Raw genomic sequence first — 13,173 nt, 5'->3', positions numbered from 1 at the left:
AGCACACATAAACCAAGTGTACTAATGCATGCTTGTAATCCCAGCACTCAGGAGGTAGAGGCAGGAGGATTAGGAATTTAGAGTTAGTCTCAACTAAACAATGAGTTCGAGGCCAGCCTGCACTACGTGAGACTCTGTTTGAGAGAGGATGGGGAAGAGAGGCCATCAGCACAAGCAGCCATGAGGAAGGGTGTATGCAGAAGCCACCAAACCAGGACCATCAACAAAACACTTTTAAGTGAAGTCAAACATATCAGCCTGAAGAGAACTTCCCTTCACACCAAAGATACTGGGGGAAAAAAAAGAAAAAGAGGGAGGGACAGACAGACTATGAGAGCCAGACTTCGCTGGGAGAGAGTGATCCTAGAAACATGACAAGCTATAACCATAACTAACGTCTCACCAACATGACCACTGAAACGTGAGATCAGCAAGGATAACACCAGTGAGTGTGCAAAACTGGAGATCCTCCCCAGGGAAGAGCACACCAACACCAGTGCCAAAGGGTCAGCCCTGAAAACGGACATACAATAACAGTACATGGACTCAAGAGGTTATATTTAGGAATACATGTATATAAACATACATGCAAATACATATATGCAGGCAATAACGATTGGTAAAAAAGAGTCTGGGAGGGGATATTGGAGGGGTTTGTGGGGAGAAAAGGAAAGGAAGAAGTGATTTAATTAAATGACAATCTCAAAAATAAAGGAACAAAAAGCATAGAGAGAAATGTCACACATGCCAGGGTCTCGACAGGACAGTGCCTTTGACTCTTAACAGGAAGTGTGGTTTCCGTGTGGATGGATCACCTTTCTGTAAATGCATGAGCCTCCTGTTGCAAGGGAAGGGTGTGCGCCTATGTGTGCAGAGACCAGAAGAGGGCGCCACATCCTCCCAGCTGGAGCCACAGGCGTTTGTGGAAGGCCTGATGTCTTACACGGGTGCTGGGGTCTGAACTCCAGTTCCTGTGATTGTGAAGTTGGCGCTCTTAACCACCGCGTCGTCTCTGTGGCTCCTTCTGTGGCTTTTTATTATGGAAAGTTTGAAACAAATACAACATAGAAAGGGAAGTCTAGGGACTCCTGTGAGGCTGTGGCCGTCTTGTTCAGTTGTGGCCGGCTTACTTGGCTACAGCCAGCTTGTTTGCCTGTTCCTGTCTCTTCTCCTTTCCAAACACACACACTCTCTCTCTCTCTCTCTCTCTCTCTCTCTCTCTCTCTCTCATATTTATATTATATTTTATTTATATTATATTTATTATATATATTATTTATATTATATTTATTTTATATATATATATTTTAATTTTTTTGAGACAGGTTTTCATTGTAGCCCAGGCTGGCCTCATGTAGCTAACTTTGAACTTGTAATCCTCCTGCCTCCACATCTTAAGTAAAGTACTGGGATTATAGGCCTACACCACCACACCTGATTTATGTGCTGCTGGGGCTGGAACGCAGGGCTTCATGCATGCCAGACAAACCACTCTGCCAAACAGGACATTCTCAACTTTACAAACCAGAAGATTTTAAAGCAAGACACAGGTGCTTACAAACATGGTGGCAATGGTATCTTTGGTTAACCTTCTTGGGTATCACAGGTTCCTGACACAAGCAGATTACCTTGCTCTAGACCCTAATGTGGCCGCTGGCTTATGCGGTGCCCATCTGAAATGGACGGCTGTGCGCATCACTTGCTCTGGGAAGGGTTGGTGACTGATGGTCATTGACTAGTGTCTTTCTCCCTCAGAGTCCGAGTCATTGTCCTTGGTAGTGGGATGGCTCGAGGTCATTTCCAAAAGGAGAGCACAGGGCATCTCACCTGTCCCTATTGCTAAAGGCACACTTGTTGGTCTTTGTCTCGTCTAGAACTTGGAGCCAAAAGTGAAAGTTTTCATCTACACCCTAAAACTTCAGGACTGCCCACTGACCGGAAAGAGCCCCTCCTCACTGCTCTTCAGCCTCCTGGAAGGTGACTGGACTGCCATGTGACACGTGCTGAGTGATGTTTCATACACTGGCTAGTTGGGTAGCAATACTGAAATGTGAGGTTCCCAGGAGGGAGGTGCCTAGGAAAACGGCTGTGCTGGGAGCCTATGAGTAAGGTTAAGGTCTCCTGCCTTCCCTGACAATGAGTTCCTACTGTCTGTCCCAAGACACTGAGAGGTTCTGTAGAGATGCTAAATACGGACTCGAAAATCTTCAGGCCTCAGGTGGGGGCTGTCAGCGTGGACACAGCCTGTGTCCTTCTGTTTCGTGTAGCCCTGGTGGCATCGAAGATGCTAGAAACCTCTAGGTGTAGGACCAGCTGTTCTAGAACTCACTATGTAGCCCAGACAGGCCTCGAACTCAAGGATAGTCTTTTGGGGGGCGTGTGTGTGTGTGTGTGTGTGTGTGTGTGTGTGTATACACATATTGGTGCAGTTTCATGAAGACCACAGAAGAGGGTGTTGGGTCCTCTGGAAACAGAGTTACAAACAGTTGTGAGCCACCTGAAGTGAGTGCTGGGACCTGAACTCAAGTCTTCTACAAGAGCTGTGTGTTCCTTATCCAGAGTCACCTCTCCAACCCCAGGCCCAGCTCTTTAATGTGATTCTGGAGGCTGAACTTGGCATCTCATGCTCACCAACAAGGCACTTCACCAAGGAACTCCCCAGCCCTCTTTTTAAAACGTTTTCCTATCTGAGCCATGGTGGCGTAGGCCTTAAATGCACTCGGGAGGTAGCAGCCGGCAGGTCTCTGAGTTTGAGTCCAGCCAGAGTGAGCTGGGCAGTGAGGGCTACACAGAGAAACCCTGGCTCAGAAACAAAACAAAAAGGTGAGAGCCATTGCTTGGGGTTTGTCTGATTTTAGAACGAGTCAAACTGCATGTTTGCACTGGAGCCCACAGGAAGTCAACTGAGCTTCTTTTTTTACAGCCATAAATAAAGACCAAGTCCAGACTGTTGGCTTTGACGTGAGTGCATTCCTGAGCTGCACATCCACTTCTGAGGAGAGGTAATGTCACCTGCACAGTCAACTATAAGAAACTGGTACTGTGGGCTCTGCTGTTCTTTATAAAAGCAATCACAGGGGACCACTGTCTTTGTCTCTTTGTGTGTGTGTGTGTGTGTGTGTGTGTGTGTGTGTGTGTATGTGTCCGAGTGAGCATTCAGAGGATAAAACAGGGTATTGGACCCATGTCACTGGAGTTACCATGTGGGTGCTGGGAACTAACCCCAGGCCCTCTGCAAGAGAAGTAATCAGTTTTAACTGCTGAGCCAGCTCTCCAGCCCTATCCTGGCCCCTTGGAAGAGCAAACAGGTTATAGTCATTAACAGAGGAGAGATGGGGGCTCAGAGGGAAGGCTGGAGAAGAAGCAGTCTCTCCTAGCCACGTATCTGGGACCACACAGCCTGCTCCCTCACTGTGGGACTCTCCTAGGGGTGCACAGTAGCAGAGTTGATATCTGACCCTGTGCCTTTCAGTTTAAGATACTGGGAAAGTGTGCATACATGTGCTAGAGAAAGCAGGCTGTGGGGCCAGCTGGATGATTCAGCGGGTAAAGGCACTTCGGCCAAGCCTGCTGACCTGAGCATGACTCCTGCGGCTCACATGTCGGAAGGAGATAACGAGAAATTATCCCCTGACTGCCTCCCCCCCCCACACACACAGAGTCTATAAATAAGTACATAGATAGATAGATAGATAGATAGATAGATAGATAGATAGATAGATAGATGCCGGACTAGCTGATGACTCAGGGCAAAGGCACTTGCCTTGGGTCACAGTTTGCTTTCTATTGCTGTGATAAAACACTGACCAAAAGTAACTTGGGGAAGAAGGACATTACTTCATCTTAAAGCTCATAGTCCATCATGAAGGGAAGTCAGGGCAGAAACTGAAGCAGAGACCACTGAGGAATGCTGCTTACTGGTTTGCTTCCCATGGCTTGTTCAATCTCCTTCCTTCCTTCCTTCCTTCCTTCCTTCCTTCCTTCCTTCCTTCCTCCTTCCTTCCCTCCCTCCCTCCCTCCCTCCTTCCCTCCTTTCTCTCTCTCTCTCTCTCTCTTTGGTTTTTTGAGACAGGGTTTCTCTGTATAGCCCTAGCTGCCCTGGAACTCACTCTGTAGACCAGGAACGCCTGCCCAGAGGGCATACTACCCACAGAGATACAAGCCTTCTCACACCCACGTTAACAAGACAGTGCCCCACCCCACTTGTGTAGAGGCCAGTCTGATATAAGCACTTCCTCAGTGACAGTTTCCTCAGTGAAAGTTACACCAAGCTAGGGTCGCCTTAGCTTGGTGTCAAGTTGACAAAAACCTAACCAGCACAGCAAGCAAGCCTGGTGACCTGAGTGTTATTTCAGGTCCTATGTAAAGACAGACGAGAGAAGGGACTCCATGAAGCTGTCCACACACAACAACAAATAAAAATAAAACTTGAAAAGTAAATAAATACAGTAATTTTGTAAAGAGAAGGAAAAAGAGAAGCCAGTTTAGGTATAGATCTGAGCAGTTCACAGAAGCTTCATGAAATAAGTTCCTGGCCCAGTTTTTCAATGCAAAATGTGAAACACCTTCCCTAAAGAATTCAGCACCAGAGAGCCAATGCAGAGCACAGCCTGAAGAATCCTTCTTTATGTGTCTGGGTGTTTTGGCTGCAAGGATGGCTATGCCCCATTTATGTACATTGCCTGAGAAGTCCCGGGATGTGGGCTGCCTTTGGTGTGTAGCCAAAAGCTGTGCAGATCCCCCCCCTTTTCTTCTTCCCCCTCCCCACCCCACCTCCTCCTCTTCTTCTTTCTTTAAACAGGGTTTACAGGGTTTCACTATATAACCACGGGTGGTCTGGAACTCACTATGTAGACCAGGTTGGCCTCACATTCACAGATCTACCCCGTGTCTGCCTCCTGAGTGCTGAGATTAAGGGCCTGAGCCATCATGTCTGACCCGTTCGCCATTTGTCACTCAGTCATTAATTATGTCACTTTAATCCCACAGCCCATCTTGTTCTTTAACCGACAGCCTGGTTCTTCAGACCGTTGTGCCCTCGTTCCCTGGATCGGCCTACCAGAGAGTCTGGGCAGCCTTTGCTAACCAGTCTAGGGAGGAAAGGGATGCTTTCCTGCAAGATGTGTTTCCAGAAGGATTCCTCTGGGGTGTATCCACAGGAGCCTTCAGTGTGGAAGGAGGCTGGGCCGAAGGTGGCAGAGGGCCGAGCATCTGGGACCACTATGGCAACCTGAATGCTGCCGAGGACCAACTGACAGCAAAGGTGGCCAGTGACAGTTACCACAAACCAGCTTCTGATGTCGCCCTCCTCCGGGGTCTCAGGGCTGAGGTGTACAAATTTTCCATCTCCTGGTCCCGCATCTTCCCCACTGGGCAAAAGACCAGCCCCAACCTCCGAGGTGTCGCCTACTACAACAAACTGATCAACGGCCTGCTGGACTCACACATTCAGCCCATGGCTACGCTGTTCCACTGGGATCTGCCTCAGGCCCTGCAGGAGCAAGGCGGGTGGCAGAACGAGAGTGTGGTGGATGCCTTCCTGGACTACGCAGCCTTCTGCTTCTCCACCTTTGGGGACCGTGTGAAGCTGTGGGTGACCTTCCATGAGCCGTGGGTGATCAGCTATGCAGGCTATGGCACTGGGCAGCACGCGCCAGCCATCTCTGACCCAGGAGTGGCTTCTTTTCAGGTACTTCCTCCCAACCTGCAAAACACATTTGGATGTTTCCTTCCTGTCCTTGGAGGAAACCAGAGAGAGGTTTTATACATTTTGTACATTTTGTTATTGTTGTCTCATGCACACAAGGCTGCTACTGAGTTTACCATGGAACTGAGGATGACCTTGAACTTCTGATCTCTTGCTTGGGTTCCTGAGAGTGGCCACCATGCCTGATTTTTAAGCAGCAACAATGAGGCTTAGAGCTAGGCTTTTTTTTTTTGTTTGTTTTGTTTAAGATTTATTTATTTCATGTATGTAAGTACACTGTCGCTGTCTTCAGACACACCAGAAGAGGGAATTAGAACGGGTTACAGATGGTTGGGAGCCACCATGTAGTTGCTGGGAATTGAACTCAGGACCTCTGGAAGAGCAGTCAGTGCTCTTAACCACTGAGCCATCTCTCCAGCCCCCTAGGGCTTCTCTTATCCTAGGCAGGCGTGGTACCAACTGAGCCACACCCTCAGCCTCTCTGTCAAGATTTCTGGACTTCAAAGGCAAGTTCCAGGCTTGGAGGACTGTCTTCCCTTGTAGAGCTCTGGCTGAGCACGCACATGGCCCTGGTTCAGTCTCCACCTCCTTGGTGCTGGGATAGCAGGCACATGGTGCCATGCCCAGTTTTATCCAGCACTGGGGTGGGGGAGGGGTAGACGCAGGGCTTTGTGCATTCTAGGCAAGCACTTACATATAGAACTTAACCACCGCGTTAGCCTTTTGTTTATTTAGTTGCTTTACGTTTTTGAGATAGGTCACCGTTTGTAGCTCAAGGGAACCTGAAACTCACAGTTCAGTCTTCAGCTCACAGAAATCCTCCTGCCTCGCCCTCTAGAGTGCTAGGATTACAGGCCAAACCACCAAACCAAAAATACACTTTTCTTTTTTTCTTTCTTTTCTTTTTTTTCAACCGTGAACAATGCTTTATTTCAAGACGTTTTCTTGCAAACTGAACTGGGTGTGGCACAAGCTTGTAACCCTCCCATTTGGGAGGGTTGGCTGGAGCACTGCGAAGCTGAAGGCCAGTGTGGGCAGCGTAACAAACCCATATCAATTTTCTCCAACAAAAGTAAATTTTAATAATATTCTTACCACATACACATTCAAAACAGTAACAATAATAAAGTCAGATCGATGAAACAGTTAGCAAATACTATACACAAATACAAAAATACAGACATACATACAAACATACATACATATGTACATATATACAGGCCACATAGGGAACTTGCCCAAATTATACAGCCAAAAAGCTTTTACACACACACACACACACACACACCCTGTTGATACACTTTAATTAGCAAGAACAGTTAACAGTGAGTGGAGCTACAAACGCCAATTAGCACATTTAGGGACTTACCCAGACCTATGGACTATGATGGATTGGGTCTTTGTCGTAAGCTTTCCTTACAGTTGAGACTTTCTTGAGTGTTTACAGAGAGAGACTTCTGAGATATTTTACAGACAGGACTGAGGAAGGCTTTACTTTTCTCCTTCATTAATGTCGTAGTTTCTTTTCTTATTGCTCTGAGAAAATACCTGTGGGAAGCACTTCCGCCTTTCTTCTGGCTCACAAGCCAAGGCACAGCCCATCAAGGCGGGGAAGGCATGACGTCAGCGTGACGCAGCCCGGCACATGCCAGACACCCGAGCACATGACATCCACGGTCAGAAAGCAGAGAGAGGCAGATGCTGGCGCTCAGCTCGCGTTTTTATTCAGCCCAGGACCACAGCCCATGGAACGGTGCCACCCACCTTTAGAGTGGGCTTTCCCACCTCAGTTTACCCCATCTAGAAACTTCCTCAGAAACTGCCTCACAGACAGGCCCAGGTTTGTCTCCTCCGTGGTTGTAGATTCTGTCAAGCTGGCAATGTCGTTGCAAATTATTTTTTTCTTCCCTCTTCTTTCTCTTTGTGGCCCTGTGGGTGGAGTGTCGCCCACAGTTTCATGCGTTGGTCCCCATTTCTTTGTGGTCTTGAGCCTCAAGAACAGCTAGACAAGCACTCTCCACCCTGAGCCACAGCCCTCGGCACGTCAGAGTTTAAGACCTAGGTCTTACGGTTGCTGTGACAAGATACCGTAAGCTGGGGCTTAAACAGCAGCTTAAACAGTCTGCCATCAAGAACTGACCTGCTCTCATCTCCAGTGTGGTTTGTGTTCCTGTCTGTAGGCAGCTTTAATTGGGTTGTCCTCCAGGGAGGAGCAAGCATGGGGGGATTTGGAGGCAGGACACAAATATGGAGCATGCCCACTGGTGGCTCCTTTTATAAGAACACCAGCTTCATCCTGTCCTACACAGACACCTCCCGAGGGCCTCTCCAAACACTCCCACAGTGGGACTTAGGGCATCATATGTACACATAGGGGACACAACTTAGTCCATAGTTAATGTCACAGATAACATTCTTGGCACTACAAGTGATCCTGTCCAGTACTGGGTTTTTTTACGGTCTTGCTTTTGTGGCATTTTCATAACTGGCCATAGTAGTTTGGTGATTCTGGTTCACTCAGCATGGTGTCATCAGAGCTAGTCTACACTGCTGTACAGCTGTGGTGGCGCTTTCCTTTGTTTGAAAAAGGGCCTCAACACCCCCCCCCCCCAGACCAGGCTGGCCTTGGACTCGCCATGTAGACAAGGATGAACCTCTGGTCTTCCTGCCTCCACCTCCGGAGTTCTGGGGTTACATGCTTGCACAGCCACACCTGGTTCTTTGCAGGAAATGGGGCCCAGGGGTTTGTGACTATGAGGCAGTCTACCAACCCAGCCACACCCCAGCCCCATCGCTGCCTCTGTTGCTTCAGCAGTAACCTGTAGACACTGACTTTCAGGTGCCACTGTTGACATTATTTTCTCCTTTCTCCCCCACAAGGTGGCTCACCTGATCCTCAAGGCGCATGCCAGAACTTGGCATCACTACGACCTTCACCATCGCCAAAAGCAGCAGGGTCGTGTGGGCATTGTGCTCAATTCAGACTGGGCGGAGCCTCTGGATGGGAAGAGTCCCCAGGACCTCGCTGCTGCCGAGCGTTTCCTGCACTTCATGCTGGGCTGGTTCGCACACCCCATCTTTGTAGATGGGGACTACCCCACTACCCTTCGGGCCCAGATCCAGCACATAAACCAGCAGTGTGGCCGTCCTCTGGCCCAACTCCCAGAGTTCACTGAAGCGGAAAAGCAGCTCCTGAAAGGCTCTGCGGATTTCCTGGGTCTGTCTCATTACACATCCCGCCTCATCAGCACCGCCAGGCAGCAGACCTGCATCCCCAGCTATGATAACATCGGAGGCTTCTCCCAGCATATAGACCCCGAGTGGCCCCAGACTGCATCTCCCTGGATCCGAGTGGTACCCTGGGGCATAAGGAGGCTGCTTCGGTTCGCTTCCCTGGAATACACGAAGGGAAGACTTCCAATCTTCTTGGCTGGGAATGGCATGCCAGTGGGGGAAAGAGCGGATCTCTTTGATGATGCAGTGAGAGTAAACTACTTCAACTTGTACATCAACGAGGTGCTCAAAGGTAAGAAGAATGCTGGTCCTGAGGGGACTGGTGTCAGAGTTCTGTTTAATGAGAGGCCAGAGATTGAATTCAGGTCATCAGGCTTGCTCCCCAAGAGCCTCTACCCACTGATCCGTCTTCACCAGCCTCTCCAGTCCAATATCCTAATGCATTTAGTTAGCTAATATTTACTGAGAGCCCATGATGAACCAGGAATTGTAAAAGACATTAGGGGTACAGTACTGAATGAATACCATCCTTTCTAAAGGCGGCTCTCAGTCCATAGTGGACACAGAATGGGCTGACACTTAGGATAGGACCAGGGCACCAGCCCCTTTGAGCTCCATCTCCCTTAGCTGGCTGTCTGGTCTGCATGGCATTTCCCTGCTCTGCACCCCATGCCCCTTTCTTATCCAAGTGGGAAAGGATGCTATAAGTGGTTCCCAGCACATAGGTCAGGAAATTAGAATCAGCTCCTGATACCTGTCACTCAGAGAAGCCAGTGAGCAGGGGCAGGAATGGAAAGGTAACACTATTCAGAGAATGGTCTATCCGAGAAGACAGGAGAAATGGCTTGGGACTACTTCCACATCTTTTCCAGCCACAGATTATCCATAGAGCGTGGGGAGGTTAGCCTTACGCCAGTCTGTGCCTCCGTCTTCATGTGAACTTTCTCCTTACGGACACTTGTTGATGGTGGTGGTACACGCCTTTATTCCCAGCACTTGGAATCAGGGCAGGAGGACTGAGAGTTCAAGGTCATCCTGGAATGCTTAGTGAGAGCCTTCTCAAAAACAAATAGGTCAGGGGATGTAGCTCAGCTGGTAGAGTGCTCTCTTAGCATGCTGGTAGTACTGGGTTCCATATACGAGGTGGTGTATGCCTGTAACACAGTACTCAGAGGGTGGAGTGCCAAGGACCAGCCTCTGCTTGGAGAGGGGTTCTGAGGGAGGTGCCTGGGAGTGCTGAAAACAAACAACTTGCAGTCAAATCATGGGTTCAAGCTAGCAGCCTATGCTCTGCTCGAGACAGCTTTTCAGCCTGCTTTCTCTGTGTTCTGCTTCCTTTCTCTCTGGTCTGCTCTTTTTGGAGCTCTCTAGACATCTCTCTCTCTCTCTCTCTCTCTCTCTCTCTCTCTCTCTCTCTCTTTCTCCTTCCCTCCATCCCTTCCCCCCCCCCCCCGTCACTTACTTCAGGTTCCCTTTTGATTATCCCATGAATCAGTATCCTGTGACCCTGGCCCCTTAATTCTTAGGAGACAGCAAACACATATTTCCTTCTAACACTGAAAAAAGAATTCAGAGATCTGCCTAACTGTTAAGCACAGAGGATAAACTAGCTGGGTGGGACCCTGTCCCAAAATTAACATTTCTACCACATCTGGACCTAACCTTACTCTGTCCCAGGCCAACCTTGAACTCAGGAATCTGCCTGCATTTGTATCTGCCTGTCTTTGTGTCTTTCTGACAAGCTGGCTCAGAGTGTAGCTACCTCTGTTTCTTTAGAGTTGTGAAGCTCCTTATACAATTCATATTGCATTCTTATTTTTTGCATAGTTGAGAAATTATATTTTTTGAACTTGTGTTTTCGGAGCTCTTTCCCACAGCCTTAAGGGCCATCCTGAAGTCCCAGCATTTACCATTTTGCTGAGACATCAGCCATACCTTTGCCCTGCCCCCCATGCTTTCTCCTTATCATGGAGTCATCAATAGTAACAGGGAGGACATTCCTTAAAGGGGGAATGAAAAATATGTACAGTATTATACAAACAAGCCTTATGCCCACAGCAGCCATTGACACTTGTGGAGGCCCATGTCTGCTGGCCCTGTCCCAGGGTCAGGAACTGTATCATTCTGTCCCCACCAAGGCCATGTTGACTCAGCAGTGGAAGAGATAGGATCAGGAATTCAAGTTTATTCTCAGCCACATAGAGTTTGAACTGAGCCTGGGCCACATGAGACCTTGTTTTTTTGTTTTGTTTTTAAGGTAATGAGGCATGTGTGTGATGTGTATGTGTGTGTGGGGGGGGAGGGGGTTGGAGAAATGGCTCAGTGGCACTGTCTGAACCTGAGTTCAATTCCCAGTACCCTCCTGGCAGCACACAACCATCAGGAACTCTAGTTCCAGGGGATCTGATGCCCTCTTCTGGCCTCTGTAGGTACTGCACACATGTGGTACCCAGACATATATGCAGGCAAAGCACCCATACACATAAACATTCTTTAAATTAAAAAAAAAAAAAAAAAAAAAAAAAAAAAAAAAGGCCAAGGGGGATGACATCTTGAAGAACAATAACTAGGTTGTCTTCTGGTTTAAACACACACACACACACACACACACACACACACACACACACTGACTTTCACCTTCTCTTTATAGCTGTCAAGGAGGATTTGGTGGATGTCCGTTCATACATTGCTCGTTCCCTCATTGATGGCTATGAAGGACCCCTAGGCTACAGCCAGAGGTTTGGGCTATACCACGTCAACTTCAACGACAGCAGCAGGCCACGGACGCCCAGGAAATCTGCCTACTTCTTCACCAGCATCATTGAAAAGAACGGTTTTCTTGCCAAGAAAGTCAAAAGAAACCCACTTCCCTCAAGAGCAGACTTCACCTCCAGAGCCAGGGCGACCTTCAACTTTCCATCTGAAGTGCCCTCCAAGGCTAAAATAGTGTGGGAGAAGTTCTCCAAGCAGCCCAAGTTTGAAAGAGATTTTTTCTATCATGGGACATTCCGGGATGACTTCCTGTGGGGCGTATCCTCTTCAGCCTATCAAATCGAAGGAGGTTGGGATGCTGATGGCAAAGGCCCCAGCATCTGGGATAACTTCACCCACAGCCCGGAGACCACTGTGAAAAACAATGATACTGGAGATATAGCGTGTGACAGCTATAATCAACTGGATGCCGACCTAAACATGCTTCGAACCCTGAAGGTCAACTCCTATCGATTTTCCATCTCCTGGCCTCGAATTTTCCCAACAGGAAGAAACAGTTCCATCAACAAACAAGGTGTTGATTATTACAACAGACTGATTGACGGGTTGGTGGGGAGCAACATCTTCCCCATGGTGACACTGTTTCACTGGGACCTGCCCCAAGCCCTCCAGGATATTGGAGGTTGGGAGAACCCTTCTTTGATTGAGTTGTTCGACAGCTATGCAGACTTCTGTTTTAAGACCTTTGGTGACAGAGTCAAATTCTGGATGACCTTTAATGAACCCTGGTGTCCAGTGGTGTTAGGCTACAGTTCAGGGGAGTTTCCTCCTAATGTGCAGGAGCCGGGCTCGCTACCTTACAAGGTTAGCCATGCAATCATTAAGGCACACGCTAGAGTCTACCATACTTATGATGAGAAGTACAGGCCGCAGCAGAAGGGCGTCATCTCACTGAGCCTCAACACTCACTGGGTGGAACCCAAGGACCCGGGGGTCCGAAGGGATGTGGAAGCCGCTGACCGGATGCTGCAGTTTATCCTGGGCTGGTTTGCCCACCCAATTTTTAAAAACGGGGATTATCCAGATGCGATGAAATGGACGGTGGGCAACAGGAGTGAGCTGCAGCACCTGGCCAGCTCCCGCCTGCCCAGCTTCACAGAGGAAGAGAAGAATTACATCAGAGGCACAGCTGATGTCTTCTGCGTCAACACGTACACATCCGTACTCGCACAGCACGCCACTCCTAGGCTGAACCCACCCAGCTATGATAATGACATGCAGTTAAAGTCCACCAACATGAACTCTGCATCATCGGTCTCCACGATGCACCCAGACGTGCCCTGGGGCATGAGGAGGCTGCTGAACTGGATCAAGGAGGAATATGGCAACATTCCCATTTACATCACTGAGAATGGACAGGGGCTGGAAAACCCTACACTGGATGACACGGAAAGGGTATTCTACCACAAAACCTATATCAACGAGGCTCTGAAAGGTACATGGAGGTTCAGTTCATTTCC

General features: G+C 48.7%; 1 protein-coding gene across 1 annotated transcript in view; it reads left to right on the top strand.

Moving 5' to 3' along the window:
* Lct (lactase) overlaps nt 1–13,173 on the top strand; it is a 41,210-nt gene that overhangs the window by 11,194 nt on the left and 16,843 nt on the right. The window contains exons 4-8 of the mRNA XM_034513528.2: nt 1,875–1,977; nt 2,924–3,002; nt 4,990–5,689; nt 8,588–9,233; nt 11,592–13,148. Of these exons, the coding sequence (XP_034369419.1) occupies nt 1,875–1,977; nt 2,924–3,002; nt 4,990–5,689; nt 8,588–9,233; nt 11,592–13,148 (3,085 nt within the window). The remainder of the gene's footprint in view (nt 1–1,874; nt 1,978–2,923; nt 3,003–4,989; nt 5,690–8,587; nt 9,234–11,591; nt 13,149–13,173) is intronic.

This window comes from Arvicanthis niloticus, chromosome 10 (genome assembly GCF_011762505.2).
Source record: "Arvicanthis niloticus isolate mArvNil1 chromosome 10, mArvNil1.pat.X, whole genome shotgun sequence".
Taxonomy (NCBI): Eukaryota; Metazoa; Chordata; class Mammalia; order Rodentia; family Muridae; genus Arvicanthis; species Arvicanthis niloticus.
This window is presented reverse-complemented; position numbering and strand designations above follow the sequence as displayed.